This window comes from Candoia aspera, chromosome 2 (assembly GCF_035149785.1).
Source record: "Candoia aspera isolate rCanAsp1 chromosome 2, rCanAsp1.hap2, whole genome shotgun sequence".
In the NCBI taxonomy this organism is placed as follows: Eukaryota; Metazoa; Chordata; class Lepidosauria; order Squamata; family Boidae; genus Candoia; species Candoia aspera.
In genome coordinates this window covers 86,211,611-86,228,383 of record NC_086154.1, presented here as the reverse complement: position 1 = coordinate 86,228,383, position 16,773 = coordinate 86,211,611, and the positions used below count along the sequence as shown (strand labels likewise).

Here is a 16,773-nt window from a genome sequence, read left to right as displayed (position 1 = left end):
ATCATCAAACTTTCCAACATGCCCCTGTCCTCTGTTTTTAAAGTTTATCTTTGTGAGAGGCACTATTAATAGATGGCTCACCTATATATGGCATGGACATCCAATGATGCTAACAAGCACCAAAAATGTTTCCTGTGTTTTCTAAAATCAGTGGAGATGTTAAGAAGTACTGTCAAATATATTTCCATTGCTTCTTATTTTAGCAAAAATTGCTGTGGGATCTGTAGGATCATCAGCTGAAACCAGGAAGAATGGGAAGGGAAGATGTAGTGCATCCTGGAGAACCACATTTCCTATGCTTCTTGGTGCTACTCCTCTTCCCTTCTCTCCCTCCCTCCTCCAGGTTGCACCTGGGTGTACAGGACAGCACTTACAGTAGGTAACAAATAATGCTGACTATACGGGTTGATTCTGAATCAGCTCTGAACTAAAATAAGGTTATTCAAGCTGTCTAGAACAAACCCAGGTAAGCTGTAGATGTTTTTTCATCAGTCAAGATCAGCCAATGAAGAGATAGAATCATGGATAATAGTAATCAGGTTAAAGGGAATAAAATATGTGGCTTCCACATTTTTAAATAAATAAATATACAGTACCTTTATTTTATCAGGCAGTTAAGTCTAACAGGAAAATTTATAATATGGAGTTCCATGTAAACACAAGAGATCTGGCTTTGAGAAGAATGGGAACTGATGGTTTCATATGAAGGTACTAGAATTCATATCTCATGAAATATGATAAAATGGGAGGGGGCATTAGGAAAAATGAAAGTGCTGAAGCATAAATCAAAAGCAGCTCTTCTACTGTGGATTAAGGATCTTTTATGGAAGGTTCCTTCTGGGCAACTATTCCCCTAAGACTGGAGAAGGACAAGGCTTTGTCTAAACGTAAAACAATGGAAATAAGGCATATAAGGAAGGATGGTGAAGATCCTGGTTATCATCAATGAAACTATGTCTGATAAAACCTTACTTGATTGATTGATTGATTTAGTACATTTGAATTAACGTGTAGTGCTTTACAACAGTAAAAACAAGTCCAGTAAAATTCAGAAAGTAATATTAAAAAAAAAGCTAAAATATAGGAGATACATATTTTAAGTGTGGTCATAAATTAATTATATAATTGCATTTCAGCCAAAAGATATAAAGCTAGAATAAATGTAATGCTGGAAGTGCCACCCTTCCAGAAAATTAATTTCCATAGCAGCACAATATAGCACCAGCCTTTTTGATACATCTTTGGGAATAAGATGGGACAGTGGGTACATGGAAAGGATTGCTGTTTATAGCCTTTCTGTTATTACAATCCTTCTAACTTTTTGCTTCCCTTTTGTGGGAATTTATATTGCTGTGAGGTTTGCTATGGTTTCTGTTAGGTTTTATTAGATAGTTCATTTGTCTGATCATGTGTTATTTGAATAATAATAAAGTTCTGCATTTTCAAGAGAATTTGAAAAATGATAACTCATGGTTATCACTCCCACTTTTCCCTCCAGTTCCTTAAATGGCTTCATTTCCTTACTGGACTTGAAATTCTGTCATTTTATCCCAGATCAATTTTGTATTAGACATTTTCATGTATGTACCATGGCATATTTATGTGAGTGGATGGAACTGAGAGGAGGAAGGGATATGAAAAGGAAAAGGCTTTGAATCTGAGTTACAAAATGGCATGCTCACCCCTGAACTTTACTATTCTTTAAAAGAATTTGTGAAATTATGTGGTTTATCATGATTGTTGCAAACTTGAAACCTAGCTTTAAAATCGAGGGCTAAGATGGCTACAATTTGTTTATCATAATGAGAGATTTCAAGGTAGTTCAAATGTTAATTGTGGGTAACTGGGTATGGACATGCACACCCACATTGACCCAGAATATGTATTTATTCTGCTTGCTTTGAATTTTATTTATTGGGCTGAGAGAGTTAAAGAGATTGCTGTCTGATAGGAAGAATGACGGAAGACTAGGGCAAGCTGAAAAACAGGCTGCAGGTTAATATACATCAAGGGAAGAAAGAGCTTGAATGGGGAATGCCACTAAATACACATGAGTTCTTAAGATAGTTTTAACTTCTTTATTGCTGGTTTTACTTTCCATATGATTGTTTTATTGTTTATATTTTATAGAATATTTTAATGTAAGCTTTAACCTGCCATTTTAGTTGCTTGAATTCTATTGTCAACCACTTTGAGATTTTTTTTAAAAATAGGAAGCGGTATACAAATGTTTATACAAAGAAATACACAAATAAGCTTTAGGAAGAACAGAGGGCTGTTGCCTTATGAGGCAGCTTCTTGCTTACAGCTTTCCCCTATAGATCTAGATTAGATAGGACTTTGTCCTTACAGTATTTAGTTCAATATTTCTTACGCTTTTGAGAGAAACAGGGAAGTGGTTTCAATTTTGTAGGTTGTGGTGGAACTATCTAAGAGGAGAAAGCAACAGGGCTGGGCAGGTTGAATGACTAATTGATTGATTAATTGCTATGAGAAGCTTCCTGAATATCACAAGGGACAGAACCAGTCTGGCTTCTAGGAGTGCTCTGAAGGGGCACTTTGCTTCTACAAATTTTAATGAGGCATCCTTTTGAAGCTGTGCTAAAAAGCAAAGCAGTGGCCTACTGTACTTTTGTTCCAGGGTGTGGCACAACAGCACTGCTTCTTTTGATAACAGCTTCTAAAGCAGCCTTTCTCAACCTTTTGACCCTGGAGGAACCCTTGAAATATTTTTCAGGCCTCAGGGAACCCCTGCACATTCAGGCTGAAATATAGGCCAGAAGTTACAGAATTATTATATTCGTTTCATGTGTAGGTTTGTATATATTAACAGTGTTCTTAAACTATAAATAAAGAATGAAACTGCCCTTGGACAGTGGTGTATCTAGGTAGCTCTCAACTTTGCATTTAAAGCTTTTATGGGAGAAGAGGGTCATAATATCATATCTTCACTTGTGAAACTCACAAGTAATATTTCTGTTTCTGGTCATAGTGCTCTTCCAGGTTTTACTGAATTCCTGATATGTTACAGCAAACACGCATTTTGTTGTTCCTAATAAAAGTGGTTATCAGTTTTGTATTAAACAGATATTTACAAATAGGCTTCCTTTTTGTTGTGGCCAAAACCTGGCTCACCTAAAGCAATCATATCACTCTGAAGATGCAACATAATTTTATTTGCATGCAGTCAATAAACAGTATATTCTGGGCTTCCAGCAAAGCATTGACACTTTGCTGAACAGCCCTCAGCAAAAGCAGAACCAGAGTTTATGTACCTTTGGTCCACTACATTACAAAGGCAAGACAAAGGAAAAGGCAGACAGGGTGGAAATTACAGCATGAAGTTGGAATATTTTAGATAAACCCATCCTCATGACCTTATTATTATTTATTCCTTCTTACTAGGTTGGGATGCTAGCCATACTATCTTTGAGTTATGGTCAGTGAATAGAAACAATCTGGTTTACTGGGCTACCGCTCCTGACTGAGTCTTCCCCCTATCACCACTCAGGGTCAATTCAGCTTGCTGTGAATGTTTTCTGACAAGGGCATGATAAGCAGTTCATATGTATTGGGGGGCGGGGGGGCGGTGGCATCCCATAGGTTTGGTAGTGAATGCAGCATACATGTATAGGAGGGGGGCATACCATTTACCGCCACATTTTCTTGAAGAAAAACAATACATTTTAGAAGCAAAAATAATAAAATGCTCAGTACTGAAGATACACATGCCCTGCCAGTTGCCCCAGTTATAATGCATTTTTTAAAAGAAAAAAAGGGAGCATGATGCAATGAGCCTCATTGTTTTTGGCTTTTTCAGACCAGGTGCTGAGGCTGAACCTATTTCCTGCTTCCTCCCTCCTGCCCTCATCTATTTTCTGGGTGGGTGGTTGAGCGGGTTGGGCAGGGCGGCACCAATACACTCAAGGTCAGTCAGTGTTTATACTTGGTGTACATTGCGGCCAGTAGCATCTCTTTCTGTCGTTTTCATCCAGAAGGCCCTGCTTTCACCTTGATGTATTCCCAGATCAACCTCAGTGGGGAAACTATGTTATTTTGACCCTCGCTTCCTAGGTGCTATTTTGCTTTATTACCAAACTGAAACATAATATGGATGCCAGTCCATATTAGCTTTTGCTTACTTTGCATACACTAGGAATTCAAGAAGTTCATAATTTCAGATGTTAATTGTTGTTGTTGTTGTTATTGTTATTATTAGAGATTTATCCCAATGTATATCACCCAGTGGCTTTCATGCCTAAGGCAGGCCTAGGACTCACAGTCTCCTGGTTTCTAGGCCAGCACCTTCACCACTACGCCAGACTGGGTCTCTAATATCTAATATCTCTTCATGAATACTTGCTGTAGTCTTTTCCAGTTTAGCTTTCTATCTTCAATAGAGTAGTTCCTCCATAGTTATTAATCTGTTTTCCTAGAGCTAATATACACTTTCAGAAAATATACTGAATCTGATACGCATTTTAATATCTGTGATGACAGGAGGTAAATACTGCATGTTGCACTAAAAACAACCACAGCCACCACCCTGGTCTGTTAAACTGACTAGAAATACAACTGATTTCCTCACAAGCTACAGATTAAATGTACCCTTGTTTTGCAGGTCACTATTCTCATAAGCCTGGCTCTTGCATTCCTTGCCTGCATAGTCTTTCTTGTGGTATACAAAGCTTTCACCTACGACCACAGTTGCCCAGACGGATTTGTTTATAAGGTAAGCAGTCTGAGATGGATGAACCATCTCTGCTACTGATAGAATCTGGTTGACTGCATGACTGCAATTTAGTCCTGCCTTTCTCTGTCAGGATCGAAGATATAATTTGTCAACAACATGTTGAAAAGTGGTTAGTGCTTTAGGAAATAAAGGTTTGCAGTACCCTCCTACAGCCTCAATTATTTTGAATCTGACAGGTATAAATCTTCAAGCAGACTGCAGCCAGCCACCCCCATCTATTTTTGAACAGGCTGGCAAAAACTAGTTTTTTGACTCAGCCTAGTTTCAGTATAAAACATGTAAGAGGCATACCTTTATGCACTGTGCATTTTGGAAGTTTTGGGAAGTCTTTATTTTATTTCTCCAACTGTGAGAGTTTATTCTCACAGTTGGAGAAATAGGAGCAGGAAAGTGAAATTGAGGAAAAATTATCTGTCTTGTGGAACTTCATCTCTATGTCTTATATCCAAGCACTATAGTCTGTTCCTTAGCCCATACTGTACACAAAGTTGGATTGAGAATACATGTACATGTAGCTCTGCTGAATTTTATGGGACTATCCTAAGAAGAAATTGCATACAGGAAAGAAAATTTTCTCTCGAGTCGAACTCACCTCCTGGTAACTCTATGCACCAGTGTTTCTCAACCTTGGCAGCTTGAAGATGTGTGGACTTCAACTCCCAGAATTCCCCAGCCAGCCATGCTGGCTGTTGTTTTATTGTAAGCCACCCAGAATCCCCCAGTAGGGGAGAGATGGGCTGTGAATAAATTTATAAAACAAACAAATAAATAAATAAATAAAATCTTTAAGCTGCCAAGGTTGAGAAACACTATGATGGACAGATCGTTGCAGTCATTTTGGCAACAAGATAGAATGGTTTGCCATTGCTTTTTTCAAATTTCCTATTTCTTAAGTCCTAGTCTAGTCTACAGCCCTGGGATTGCTTTGGGGTCCCCTGTTCAAGTAATAGCCAGGTCCAACCCTAAGTTTAGCTTTTTGAGATCAGCCAACTTCAGCTAGATGCTGCCATGGAACTGGGTTTGGTAGATAGAATTGCAATCAAAATATTCAAACTTTTTCAGAGGGATTCAGGATGACACACACACACACATGTATAGTGGTTTTGCTGTAATTAGTATTAATGGTTACTGTTTTTTCTTGATCTCCAGCATAAGAGGTGCATTCCCGCCTCCCTCGATGCTTACTATTCAGCTCAGGATTCCAACTCCCGGGGCAGATTCTACACTGTCATCAGCCATTACAGCATGGCCAAGCAAACCAGCTCGCGGTCTGTATCCCCCTGGCTTTCTTCAGGATCGGTAAATCACGAAAATAAGGCCACTAAGACAGAAGGTCATTAAAGCCATGCGATGGCCTGGGGATAGAGGGAGTGGGAAAACCACATCATGTCTCTAAATCATGGCTCTAGTTCAGAGAGGGCGCCTTGCTAATCAGTGCAATGCGAATACACTAACTCCAAGTGCAGGTGTCATCTTAATGGATAGTTTTCTCTCTTTCATTCATTCACACCCTCCCCTTTAGTGCATTGTTCTCGTTAATTTGTAACTAAGTCAGGATCTTGTACAAAGGCATGTTAGGTGTTGACTATATCTCACAATGTACAAATATTTTTAAAACCATTGCCGAATATTTGTTAAGAAAATAAAAATGAAACAAAAAAAGCAAACCCAGAAAACATTAATGAGAAGGTAAAAGAAATGGCAAACATAATTCATCAGGCCTTTCTTGGCTGAGAAAACAGTCTTGGAACTTGGCCCAAAAAAATAAAAGTGGGGAATTTGTTTATCACAATGTGACATGAAAAGAAAGCTCAGATTGATGGAGGAACTTTATAGTGCACAACCATCATATACAAATAAAATACATAATTGTCTGGGAAAAGTCCAGCATCAAATAGTTTTCAAGGGACGGTGATGTTACGGAGATGCTTTTAAAGAAATTTAGCACTTCTTTGGTGCTCCAGTATGCATAGTTCTGTCCCTAACATTAAAATGAATGGGAAAGCCCTTACACACAAGGAAACTCATGTCTCTTTACACATGCATTAAACTATTGGATCGTGGCTACTAACCTTTGGTTGCTTCTCACAGAGGGAAATATTAGCCATGAAAGTGAATACAAGCAGGTTCCCATGTGTCTCCTGACTGCCAACACAATTTTGAATACAACAGTTCTGCCCTCCCACAACCCAAAACTGAATGCCAAAGTTCAAAAACAACAAATTTAATTAGACCTGGCAAAAGAGGTGGATTGCTGTTTCACAACGACCCACATTTTTAGGTGAATTTGAGATAGAGACAAAAAGTTGTAGAAGTGAAACTGATTTTATTCTGATTCCCCAAGGAGTTTGAGAGGCTTATAGGCTATTGGGAATCCTGCTCAATAGGGCAATGAACAGATGCCACTGCAAATGTCCCACCACATGGCCAGGCGCTCCTACAACAGAGTTATTCAAAGTAGCACAGAGATAGCCTTTTTTTTTTTTTTGTATGCTTGCCAAAATAAAAATAAAAAATGGTTAGCCAAGCAGGTGTGTGATCACACAAATAAAATGTAGCTAGAGATACATAGTAAGAAGAAACTGCTAACTGCTACTAACCACCATGACTCAAAAATGATGACATAATGCATTATCACTGGCTGCCCTTTCATATCCCAAGATCGAATGCAAGTCTGCAAGTTACAGATTTTGCCTTGTGACATTATGACATACATTTCATCACTTGCCCTCCTTATGCCTATGGGTACCAGATAGCTTCAGAAAATTCTCATCCTTGCTGCCAAGACCCATTTGCATTCCTGAGAATCTGAAACAGTTGAATAATACTGTACTCTCATCAAGATACAAAAGACATCCCAAAAACCAACCAACCAACCTTAGACTTGCAAGCAGCAAATCGTTTTTTTAAGTGGAAATTAGACTAGATGTAGCACAAGCTGAAGCAGGGATATTGGCTATCAGCTTCAAATTTTCTGCAGTAGGAATCATGAAGGAGGTACTGGTTCTCCTGTGTATTGGACAGCATTTGAATTACATTAGCACATTCCATAGATGATAAGTAGGTTACAAGAAAGATTTTGAGTATAACCTTGCTATTTTATGCCACATTTGCATGCTAGGATTTTCAGATTCTCCCCTCTTCAATTGTCCTTCACCCCATACAATGACTAAACATTTTTTTAAAGAGATGCAAAATAATTTTAAAAGTCACCTGTGACATAATGTCATAGAAACTGGAATAATCCATAACCACCAAGGAAAACCCATGTGTATTTCTATACAATCTTATGAAATCCTGGCATGTTCACCTTGCCAGATCATAGGTTCACTCTTTAAGAGGATTCTCCTACCCATCTCTGTGGGTTCATTTTTATTCATGGAACCAACATCTAATACCGCTGTCAATATGTAGATGGGAAAGAGATATGGGGCTACTTATCAGAAGCCATGTATTTCTCACATGAAAAGAATCCATGTGTGTTTCAAAAATCAGGTATACACACTGCTCCTAATGGAATATACTGTACTGTATGTGTTATTTTGCACTGAGTCCTTGGCACCATCTAGGAAATTGTGTTATACAAGGCCAGGCTACTAGTGCAGCTGGGTTAGTACCAGTGACCTTGAGTGGCATTCCATAATCTCACCAATAGTATTGATTAAGGCCACATGTCGCAACACTTTAGGGTCTGATCAGTGCTTAGATGGAAGACGCAAACCACATGAGTCCAGCCATGGAAGTAAATGTGCTATATAGATTAATATTACAGCTGCTGTGACTTCATCTTCAGTAAATAAAATATGCTGGATTTTTATCAGAAGTTCTCAGAGTTCTACAAATTGGCTTCCATGAAATCAGTAGAACCATTTAGAATGGTAGGAATTACTGAATAAATGCACAGGAGGAAACAGTTCAAGAGTGTGTTTGATCTAATACATCATACTAGGAAACTCTGTGATCTTATGTAGTTTATGCTTTATATATACAAAGGTTTGAATAAGTTATGTATTAAAATATTCTTCATTTTGCAGAGCTGGTTTGTGTCAAATTAACCTTCAGTTTCATGAAGAAGAAAAAAAAACAAGGTTTTGATCCAACAAAATCCTAACTTTTATTAATAGGAGTTGCTTGGGAGTGGTAAATGGGGGAATTCTTGGCTGAATATGCCCAAATTATGCAAATTAAATTACGTCTGAATGCAGAGAAAAATAAGCAAACTATAACTGGTTTAAAGTTAATCAAATTGTCACTAAGAAAGAGCCTTAAAGATGGGCCCCCAAATCAGACACCTGGTTCATATTTTGCCTGCAAGGAAAAAAAAAAACCCACTCTATCGAAGATGGAAAACAAAAGAAGTAATGATAAATGGTTGTATAATGTAGCCAAAACTGTAGTGCCAAATCTCATTGTCTTTTTATCCCTGTCTCTATCTCTTTCTTCTTCATACTGCATCTGTAAATCCATTTCTCATCTAAAATGTAAAAAAAAATCATTGGAAAAAAAAGAAAACAATGTCCAGAACAGCTACTGGATAATTTATAATTTTGTGGTTATTGTATGTCAGTAGGTAGAAGAGACTGAAGTATTTTTGGTGTAGTTCTTGACCTTTTCTGACAGGACAAATAAAATTAGATGTGTCTGAGAGTCTCAACTATTGTGGTACCATTGTTTCCTTCCATTTTCTCACCAAGAATTTAAATGGGTCTGATGAACATGTCAGGAATTGTAAAATATGGATTTTACATATTTACCTCACTTCTCACAAAACACAGTAGTCTATCCTCAGATTTTTGAATACAGTATACCTTTTAGAGAAATATATAGGTGACTGTCTTACCCCAGATCAACTTTACTTCAGATCAATTCAGATCATGGGTCTATCTAGTTCAGTACCATTTTCCCTAGGAATTGTGACTCCGGTTGTTAGTTTCATGACTCAGCTGGCATCTGCCAATCAAGTACATTAGAGGCTGCATGATTGCCATGAGTTACAGCACAAAATGGGTGGGGGCCCACAGTTCAAGCATGCAGCTCCTGACAATCTTGCTTAGACATCAGCCACCCACATAGACATGCCTGACACACACTCTTTTATGAACATTTTGCTGCCCTCACTTATTTTAAGATCCAAGCAGAAGTTATTCTGCACAAACTCATACCCTTTCTGGAAGGAGGGAGGTAGTGGAGGATTGTCCCTAAAAAGTGTTCAAGCACTGAGGAAAGTTAACAAAACTATGATTGAAAAATATCATACTAAGAAACAGAGATTATAATCCAGTTACCTCAACATCAGCCAAGGTAAGTGAAATGTAGAAATTTAAGCCTGCTCTATGCTGCTCAATGACATTATTGTCTATCTACAAAATACTTGCTTCTAATGAAAAAAAAAATCAGGTAAAAAGAGACTTGTATATAAGCACAGAAATTAGGGAGGACAAAGATAATGATTAAGTGAGCAAAGATATTACAAATATACTGTTCTGCCAATTAGGGGTGAATGAGTGTGCACATCATTGCAGCAGTTATGCATAAGTACACACACACATGGACACATTCTCTTTACTCGCTGCTTCCTTGGGAATGAGCTTTACATACAGTATGAGAACTTTGTTACTGCATGCATGTACCAGCCCATAATAATGACATGTTTAACGATGTGTGATCAAAGTTCTAGCTTATATGGAAGCTTTTGTATTTCTGCAGTCTCTCTGGTACAGAAAATTGCATTGTAAATACAGACATCACAGCATGACTTGGAGAGGGGAAGGCACTGCTCCCCATGTCTTGACATCTTCATGCAAGCCATCTCTTGACAGGGCAAGGGATGGTTTAAACATGAGATAAAACCAGTTCATGGCAACTAATGATATCAAGCAAAATTAGTCATGATGACTATTACAACCTTTCAGTGCTAATTGCTGCAGTACATGATTGGGAAGTATCACTTAGTTTGAGATCAGCCCTTGGGCTTTCCGAATGTATGTATTTACAAATGTAACAAATGCAGACAACGTGGAAACAATGCACAGTTCTTTTCTCAGATCTCCATGGAAAGGGGGAAAGCTTCACTTGCGGCAGGATTCATTGTGACTTTACTTAGCGCTGTCTCCTCTTTCCAATGCCAAACATTATATTTGTTTTCTAAAAAAAAGAAAACAAAGAACAGTTGTTTTCATGATAGTTAGCAGCAGAATTCAGTGTACAGTAGCATTAAAATCAGATCAAACAAATTAGTCTTAAGAAATGAATTAAATAAAATTAGTCTTTGATTAAATTAAAATTAGTCTTAAGAAATACATATAATTGATATTCCCAAGCAGGTATAGGTGTTTTCTTCATCATGAAACTTCAGACTTTGAGAAATAGAGGAAAAGGTTTCAGTCTGATCCCATATTAGTCTCTTAGAAATTAAGCACTGATTGAGAATGCAGACAAATCAAGGCTCTAGATTTTCCAAACAGTTTTGCCCACCAGTGAGTTCTGTAATCACAACAAAGATATCTTTGAATGCATTCTCCTTGATATATCCATGCAATATTCATGGAAAAGAGTTGTTGATTAATAAAAGTTTGTAGAACTTGCCTTAGTGAATTTATCTCCCATTGGGCAAAAACTTTCTGGACATGAGATTTTATCACTACTGGCAATCAAAAAAGGAAGAAGACCCATTTATTTTAAGAAGGACCAAAATACAAATATTTATGACATTACTGTGTCAGTGCCCAAATTAAATGTGTATTTTCAGAAGCAGACTTAACAGTCCAATATTTTGTATGTACATGGAACCTGAATTGGGTTTACTTTAAAGTAACCATTTGCTTGACTACAGCCTAAATAAGCATGAATTTGCAGGTGTATTCAGATGTCTCACTGAGTTTGGTGGAACTATATTGATGTGAATGAAATTTTCAAGCCCCTTATCTTTTTTCAATGACTTGGACAGAAATGGCAAAACAAAGATACTCAAGACTGCAGCCAATACACTTAACTTCAATTAGTTGTTGAGTCTGAATTACAAGGTACTGCCATTTCTTACATTGTAGGCACAGAATTATAGGTATAAAAGTAAAAAAAAAAACAATGTAAGTCTTGTATTGAGCCATTTGAACTGCCTCTTTAGTAAAGAAAACTAATGTGGGCTGTTTATAAGTATTTTCTATTGCATTTTTCTATAGACTCTACTTCCAATCCCCTCATCTCCACCAGTAAGTCTCTTTGGCTCAGTTATGATTCTCTCGATACTGTTAAGAGGGAACATTTTTCTATTTTCAGCCACTCTTGGGATTTTGTAAGTATGATGCTTTTAACTCTGATAGTGAGTATTAATAATATTTTGAAAAAAAAGAAGCGAGAAATTGGGAAAGCAGAGAGATTCAGGATCTTGCAGTAACTAATACTACTGTCAGGAGTTTTGTTGATAGGTTTAGTCCATTTAAATGTAGAATAATTGGCATCCCCTTGGGTCCAGGCAAAGGTGGCTGAATTTTTCTGCATCAAAATATTTGCACATAAAAGAAATGCAGATATCTCATGACCGCTTGCTTTAGCCTTCCAAAATGACAAGCCCAAACAGCAGGGTACTGGGATAGATAGATGATCGATCGATCGATAGATAGATATTTCAAGAACTATTGTTAGAGTATGGATCAGATCAGTTATTCTTCATCTACACCATTGCCAAGTGTTGTGCCAGTTTCAAGGGTTCCCCCCCCCCCTTGGGGAGCAGGGGGAGGGGCATGGGAAAGATGTATTCACTTGGCTTCCTTTGCTAAGTGAATGCCACTTATTCTCCTTCTTGCCACTGGTATTTGCTTGTCTCTTCCTTTCTGAGGCCAATCCTTATCATTGTCCATAAAAAAAGAGGACAAGTTGTTACAAAACTAATGTTCTTTCTGTTTCTCTGACCACCTGAAGTTGGTGAGAGTTGGTGAATGGGAAGGGACAGAAGATTATTTAATTAATACTTGAATGTAATCATTTTAATGTTGATGTTTTGAACCAATACATGAGCCAGAATTTAGTTATCATTTGAAATCTGCACCAGAAATCCCCCTCCCTTAAAAAAAAAGGTATTAGGGAAACTGTTGGTACAAACTGTATTTATTAGGCAGAACAAAAGGGCATTTGTCTGAAGCAATGTGCATCAAATACATATCAATTTTAATGAGAACTCAACAACAACAACAACAACTTCAGCTCTATCCTGACAAGACCCGGTGGCTGTAGCTGTTTGCCCCCCACCCCCATCCCGCCCCGCAGGGTTGGGGATGTTTCCATCATTGGTCTTGGATGGGATAGCTTGGACTCGCAGCTACTGATCAAAAAGCAGATGGTGGCTGTGGCCAGGAGGGCCTTTGCACAGGCTCATCTTGTGTACCAGTTGTGCCCCTTCCTTAACCAGGAGATCTTCAGACATTTACTCATGCCCTGGTCATCTCACAACTGGATTATTGCAATGTGCTCTACATGGGGTTGCCCTTGAAGACCATCCTGAAGCTACAGCTGGTTCAAAATGCAGCAGCACAAGCAGTAATGGGCTGCATTGGTTGCCAGTCGGTTTCCAGGTGCAATTCGAACTGCTGGTTGTTATCTTGACTGGATACCTGAGGGATTGCCTATCTCCAACTGTTTCTGCTGACCTCATATGTTCTGAGAGCGTGGGTATGCTCCTTGTCTCTTTTATTGAACATTATCATCTTATGGGGCCAAGGAAGTGTGCCTTCTCTGTCACAGCCTCTGCCCTCTCTCACAGCCTCTCCCCAGACATAAGGACGGCGCCCTCTCTCCTGGGGTTCCAAAAAGCACTGAGATTGGTTTTGGTTTCAGGCCTGGGGTTGATGTGTTTTTGGGGCCCTGGTTTGGTCTGATGTATTACTGTTATGATTGTTTTAGTCTGGGCTGCCTGTGGTGTTCTATGTTTTTAGTTGCTTTAATTGTTTTATATTTGTATTTATAAGCTGCCCAGAGTCTATGGGAGTGAGCAGCTATAACGATTTTATGATGGTGATGAAGATGAAGATGAAGATGGTTGATGTTAACACTAAGAATTTAATGTTTAACACTCATAAGAAATATTTCACATGATATCACCAAAGCGACACACATCCAATCACACCATATTGATTTTTTATCTTTAAAGTCCAGGATCTAATGGAATGGAATCTTCAGCCATATGGATGGCAGTAATGAATGGAGTTTGCACCATCCATTGTTTTTGACTAGAAAAGTTAATAAAAGTAAGTGTCCATTGACAAATATGTAAAATCAATATATGTTTCTGAACAATACATTTAAAACATGCATTCTTGGACTGAGTTGTATATAAACACTAGACAACCTATGACCCATTAGATCATCCTTTCAGAGATATTTCCTTACCTAAACAGAGAAACAAAATGACTATGGGTGGGCAAAAAAGCAGTGGGATGGTGAGCAACTTCCAACTTCCTGCCAGCTTTCTCATTGACTTCCCTTGTGGCAGGAAGCATCAGAAATCACAATCACGTAACTGCGGCTGACTGCAGCAGCCTGTTGGATCATCATTTGAGAGATATTTCCTTACCTAAACAGAGTTATCATGAAAATTAGGGGCTTTAATGCTTGTGTTTATTCATTTATCATTATAAAGAGTATTCTTAAATTATTAGCATTTTATGTACTGCAGGGGGAAGTGGAAGAAGTCCCAGGTGAGGAGAACAGGCAGGTGGGGGAGGCTGTGCATGAATTGGCAGAGAGTGCTGGTGGGTACAGTACATGTGGAGATTGCAGTACATGAGGAGAAAGAGGGCAGGGTCCGTGTGCAAGCACAGGAAGGCTGGCAAGGGGGGTGTTGGTGGGTACATGCATGTATGTGTGGGAGCACACACAGGGGGGTGGGGGAGGCTGTGTGTGAATTGGAGAAGGAGGTGCTGTAATACATATGGAGAAAGAGGGCAGGGGGTGCATGCAAGCACAGGAAGGCCAGGGAAAGAGGGCGCAGGGTGCATGTGAGCACAGAGAGGCCCAGAAAGGAGGGTGCTGGTATGTGTGTACATGTTTGTGAGTGCAGGGAGGCCTGGGAAGGAGGGTGCAGGATGTGTGCATATGTGCAAGCTGAGGGAGGCCCAGGGAAGAATGTGCAACCTTCCCTGCTGGCTTCCCCAATGAGTTTCCTTATGGGAAGCTGGCAGGGAACATTGTAAATGATGATCATGTGACTGCAGCTGCACAGTTAAGCGTTTTGGCACAACTTTGCCAAATTTCAATCCCACAGGAGTAATGGGTCCCAGATTTTGGATGCATTCTATAACAGCCAATTTGAGGTTCAAAAATTGTTGCCCTATGACGCACTGTTTTACCCAATTGAAAGTGACAAACAGACAAACAGACACAAGAGCTTTAGTGGTATATAGATAATGATATACATTGTACTAGAAAAAATACACATATTGGGATAATAAAAAATCTGCATGAGAACAACTCATTGATTTCCCAGACATTTCTATAAAAATGGATTTTCCAGGAAACTAGATGAAACAGAACAGTAAGTGCATAGACGTGGCAGTGATACAAACTGAATTCCCACTTATTTCTATGTCCCTAATCATTGATGTCTATTTTATTAGGTAAAGAGATTTCAGCTGGTGAAAACACTTGGTTTGGCTCTGTGGAACATTGTTGTTATTTAAAAGTCTCACTATATTTTTGGGTTAAGAATATATGTAGATGCAACACATTTTTTTAAATAAAACAATCTATTCTTCTGAATTAATCTAATTTCTGCTGTTGTTGCAAACAAAAATGCTGGAATTTGTCCTTTGTCAGCTTTAACCATTCAGGTGTAGAAAACATTCAGAGGAAAGGGAAGTGGCGAAGCAAAGCTTGTTATTATACATGGTAATCCCTGAAGTGGGCCCTAACATTAGAACTTGTCATGACTGACTAAACTGCAAGCAAGAGGAAAAAAAAAACAATTAATTCTGCTCTATTCTTGTTACTTCACATGGCTCAACTCTGTCAGAATAGGGGGAAGATAATTAGCTGTAAACATTTGCCTGGCTTCATGAAACTAATCAATAATAGAACAACCGTTGAGAACATTAATTAGTTCTGAGTTTCAGGGCATTGGCTAGATGTATGTGATCACTTGCCAGTGCAAGTGAATTTGTACAGACGGTGCTCTACTTCCCAGATAAGCTTCCTTGGGGGCACCCACCCTCCAGCCTCAGATATCCAACTCAGGAAAAAATGGAACACGCCTGAAGATCCTTAGTTCTGCTTTATGAGCAAAATCAGAAGGGAAATCTCAGCTAACCTAAGAAATTGTAGTCAGTTCAGCCATTTCCTGGATCAGCTGGGAAAAACTAGTAGCACACTGTGGGCTGATTTGGATTCCAACTTATTTATGGGGATTGAATCATGCTGTTTAATTATTTCAAGAGAAAAAAGCAACAAAAGCCAAAAGAGAGCCATTAATTAAGTTAGTCTTTAAATAATGGGGAGGAATTTGTGGCCTACAAACCCACAGCATTCCTAACTCTGGCCCAGGCTGGTCCAGACAACTGGAAGCCTCATTTCTTTCATAATGGCTATGTGAAACAAATGGAAAATGTGGGCTACTTTATAAGCATCTGACCCAACACAGCCACACTCCTGCAAACAAACTCTCTCTTCTTCTTTTCTACCCTTGTCATAAGATGTGATCTTGGGAACAGGCTTGGGCAATGTAGGGGAAGGGTTGTGGTTAAGCTGAAATGTAGAGTGAATTTATCAGCAGCTGTGCTTATGCTCCTGTTTGCTAGTGGATGTTATGGTTTCCCCCTACAAGTGCAAGGGCAGGAATGACCCTTCCTGCTTCATAATGATGTCATTAAGTGCTCTCACTCTGGAGACCTGTGATGGAAAATGTCACTCATCACTTTGGAGAACATGATTGGTTACTATTGTCCAATAGTTGCACCTGGGGGCAACAGGCTGTTTCAGGGAGTGCAACACAAACATTTGCCCCAATAACTTCTTGTTTGCCATCTCCTGCCCTT

General features: G+C 38.8%; 1 protein-coding gene across 2 annotated transcripts in view; it reads left to right on the top strand.

The window, feature by feature from the left end:
* NSG2 (neuronal vesicle trafficking associated 2) overlaps window positions 1-8,731 on the top strand; it is a 67,318-nt gene extending 58,587 nt beyond the window's left edge. For both annotated transcript variants that reach the window (XM_063292382.1, XM_063292381.1), the window contains exons 4-5: window positions 4,622-4,732; window positions 5,903-8,731. In XM_063292382.1, coding sequence (XP_063148452.1) covers window positions 4,622-4,732; window positions 5,903-6,094 — 303 coding nt within the window. In that variant the 3' untranslated portion in view covers window positions 6,095-8,731. The remainder of the gene's footprint in view (window positions 1-4,621; window positions 4,733-5,902) is intronic.
* Window positions 8,732-16,773: the final 8,042 nt, after the last annotated feature.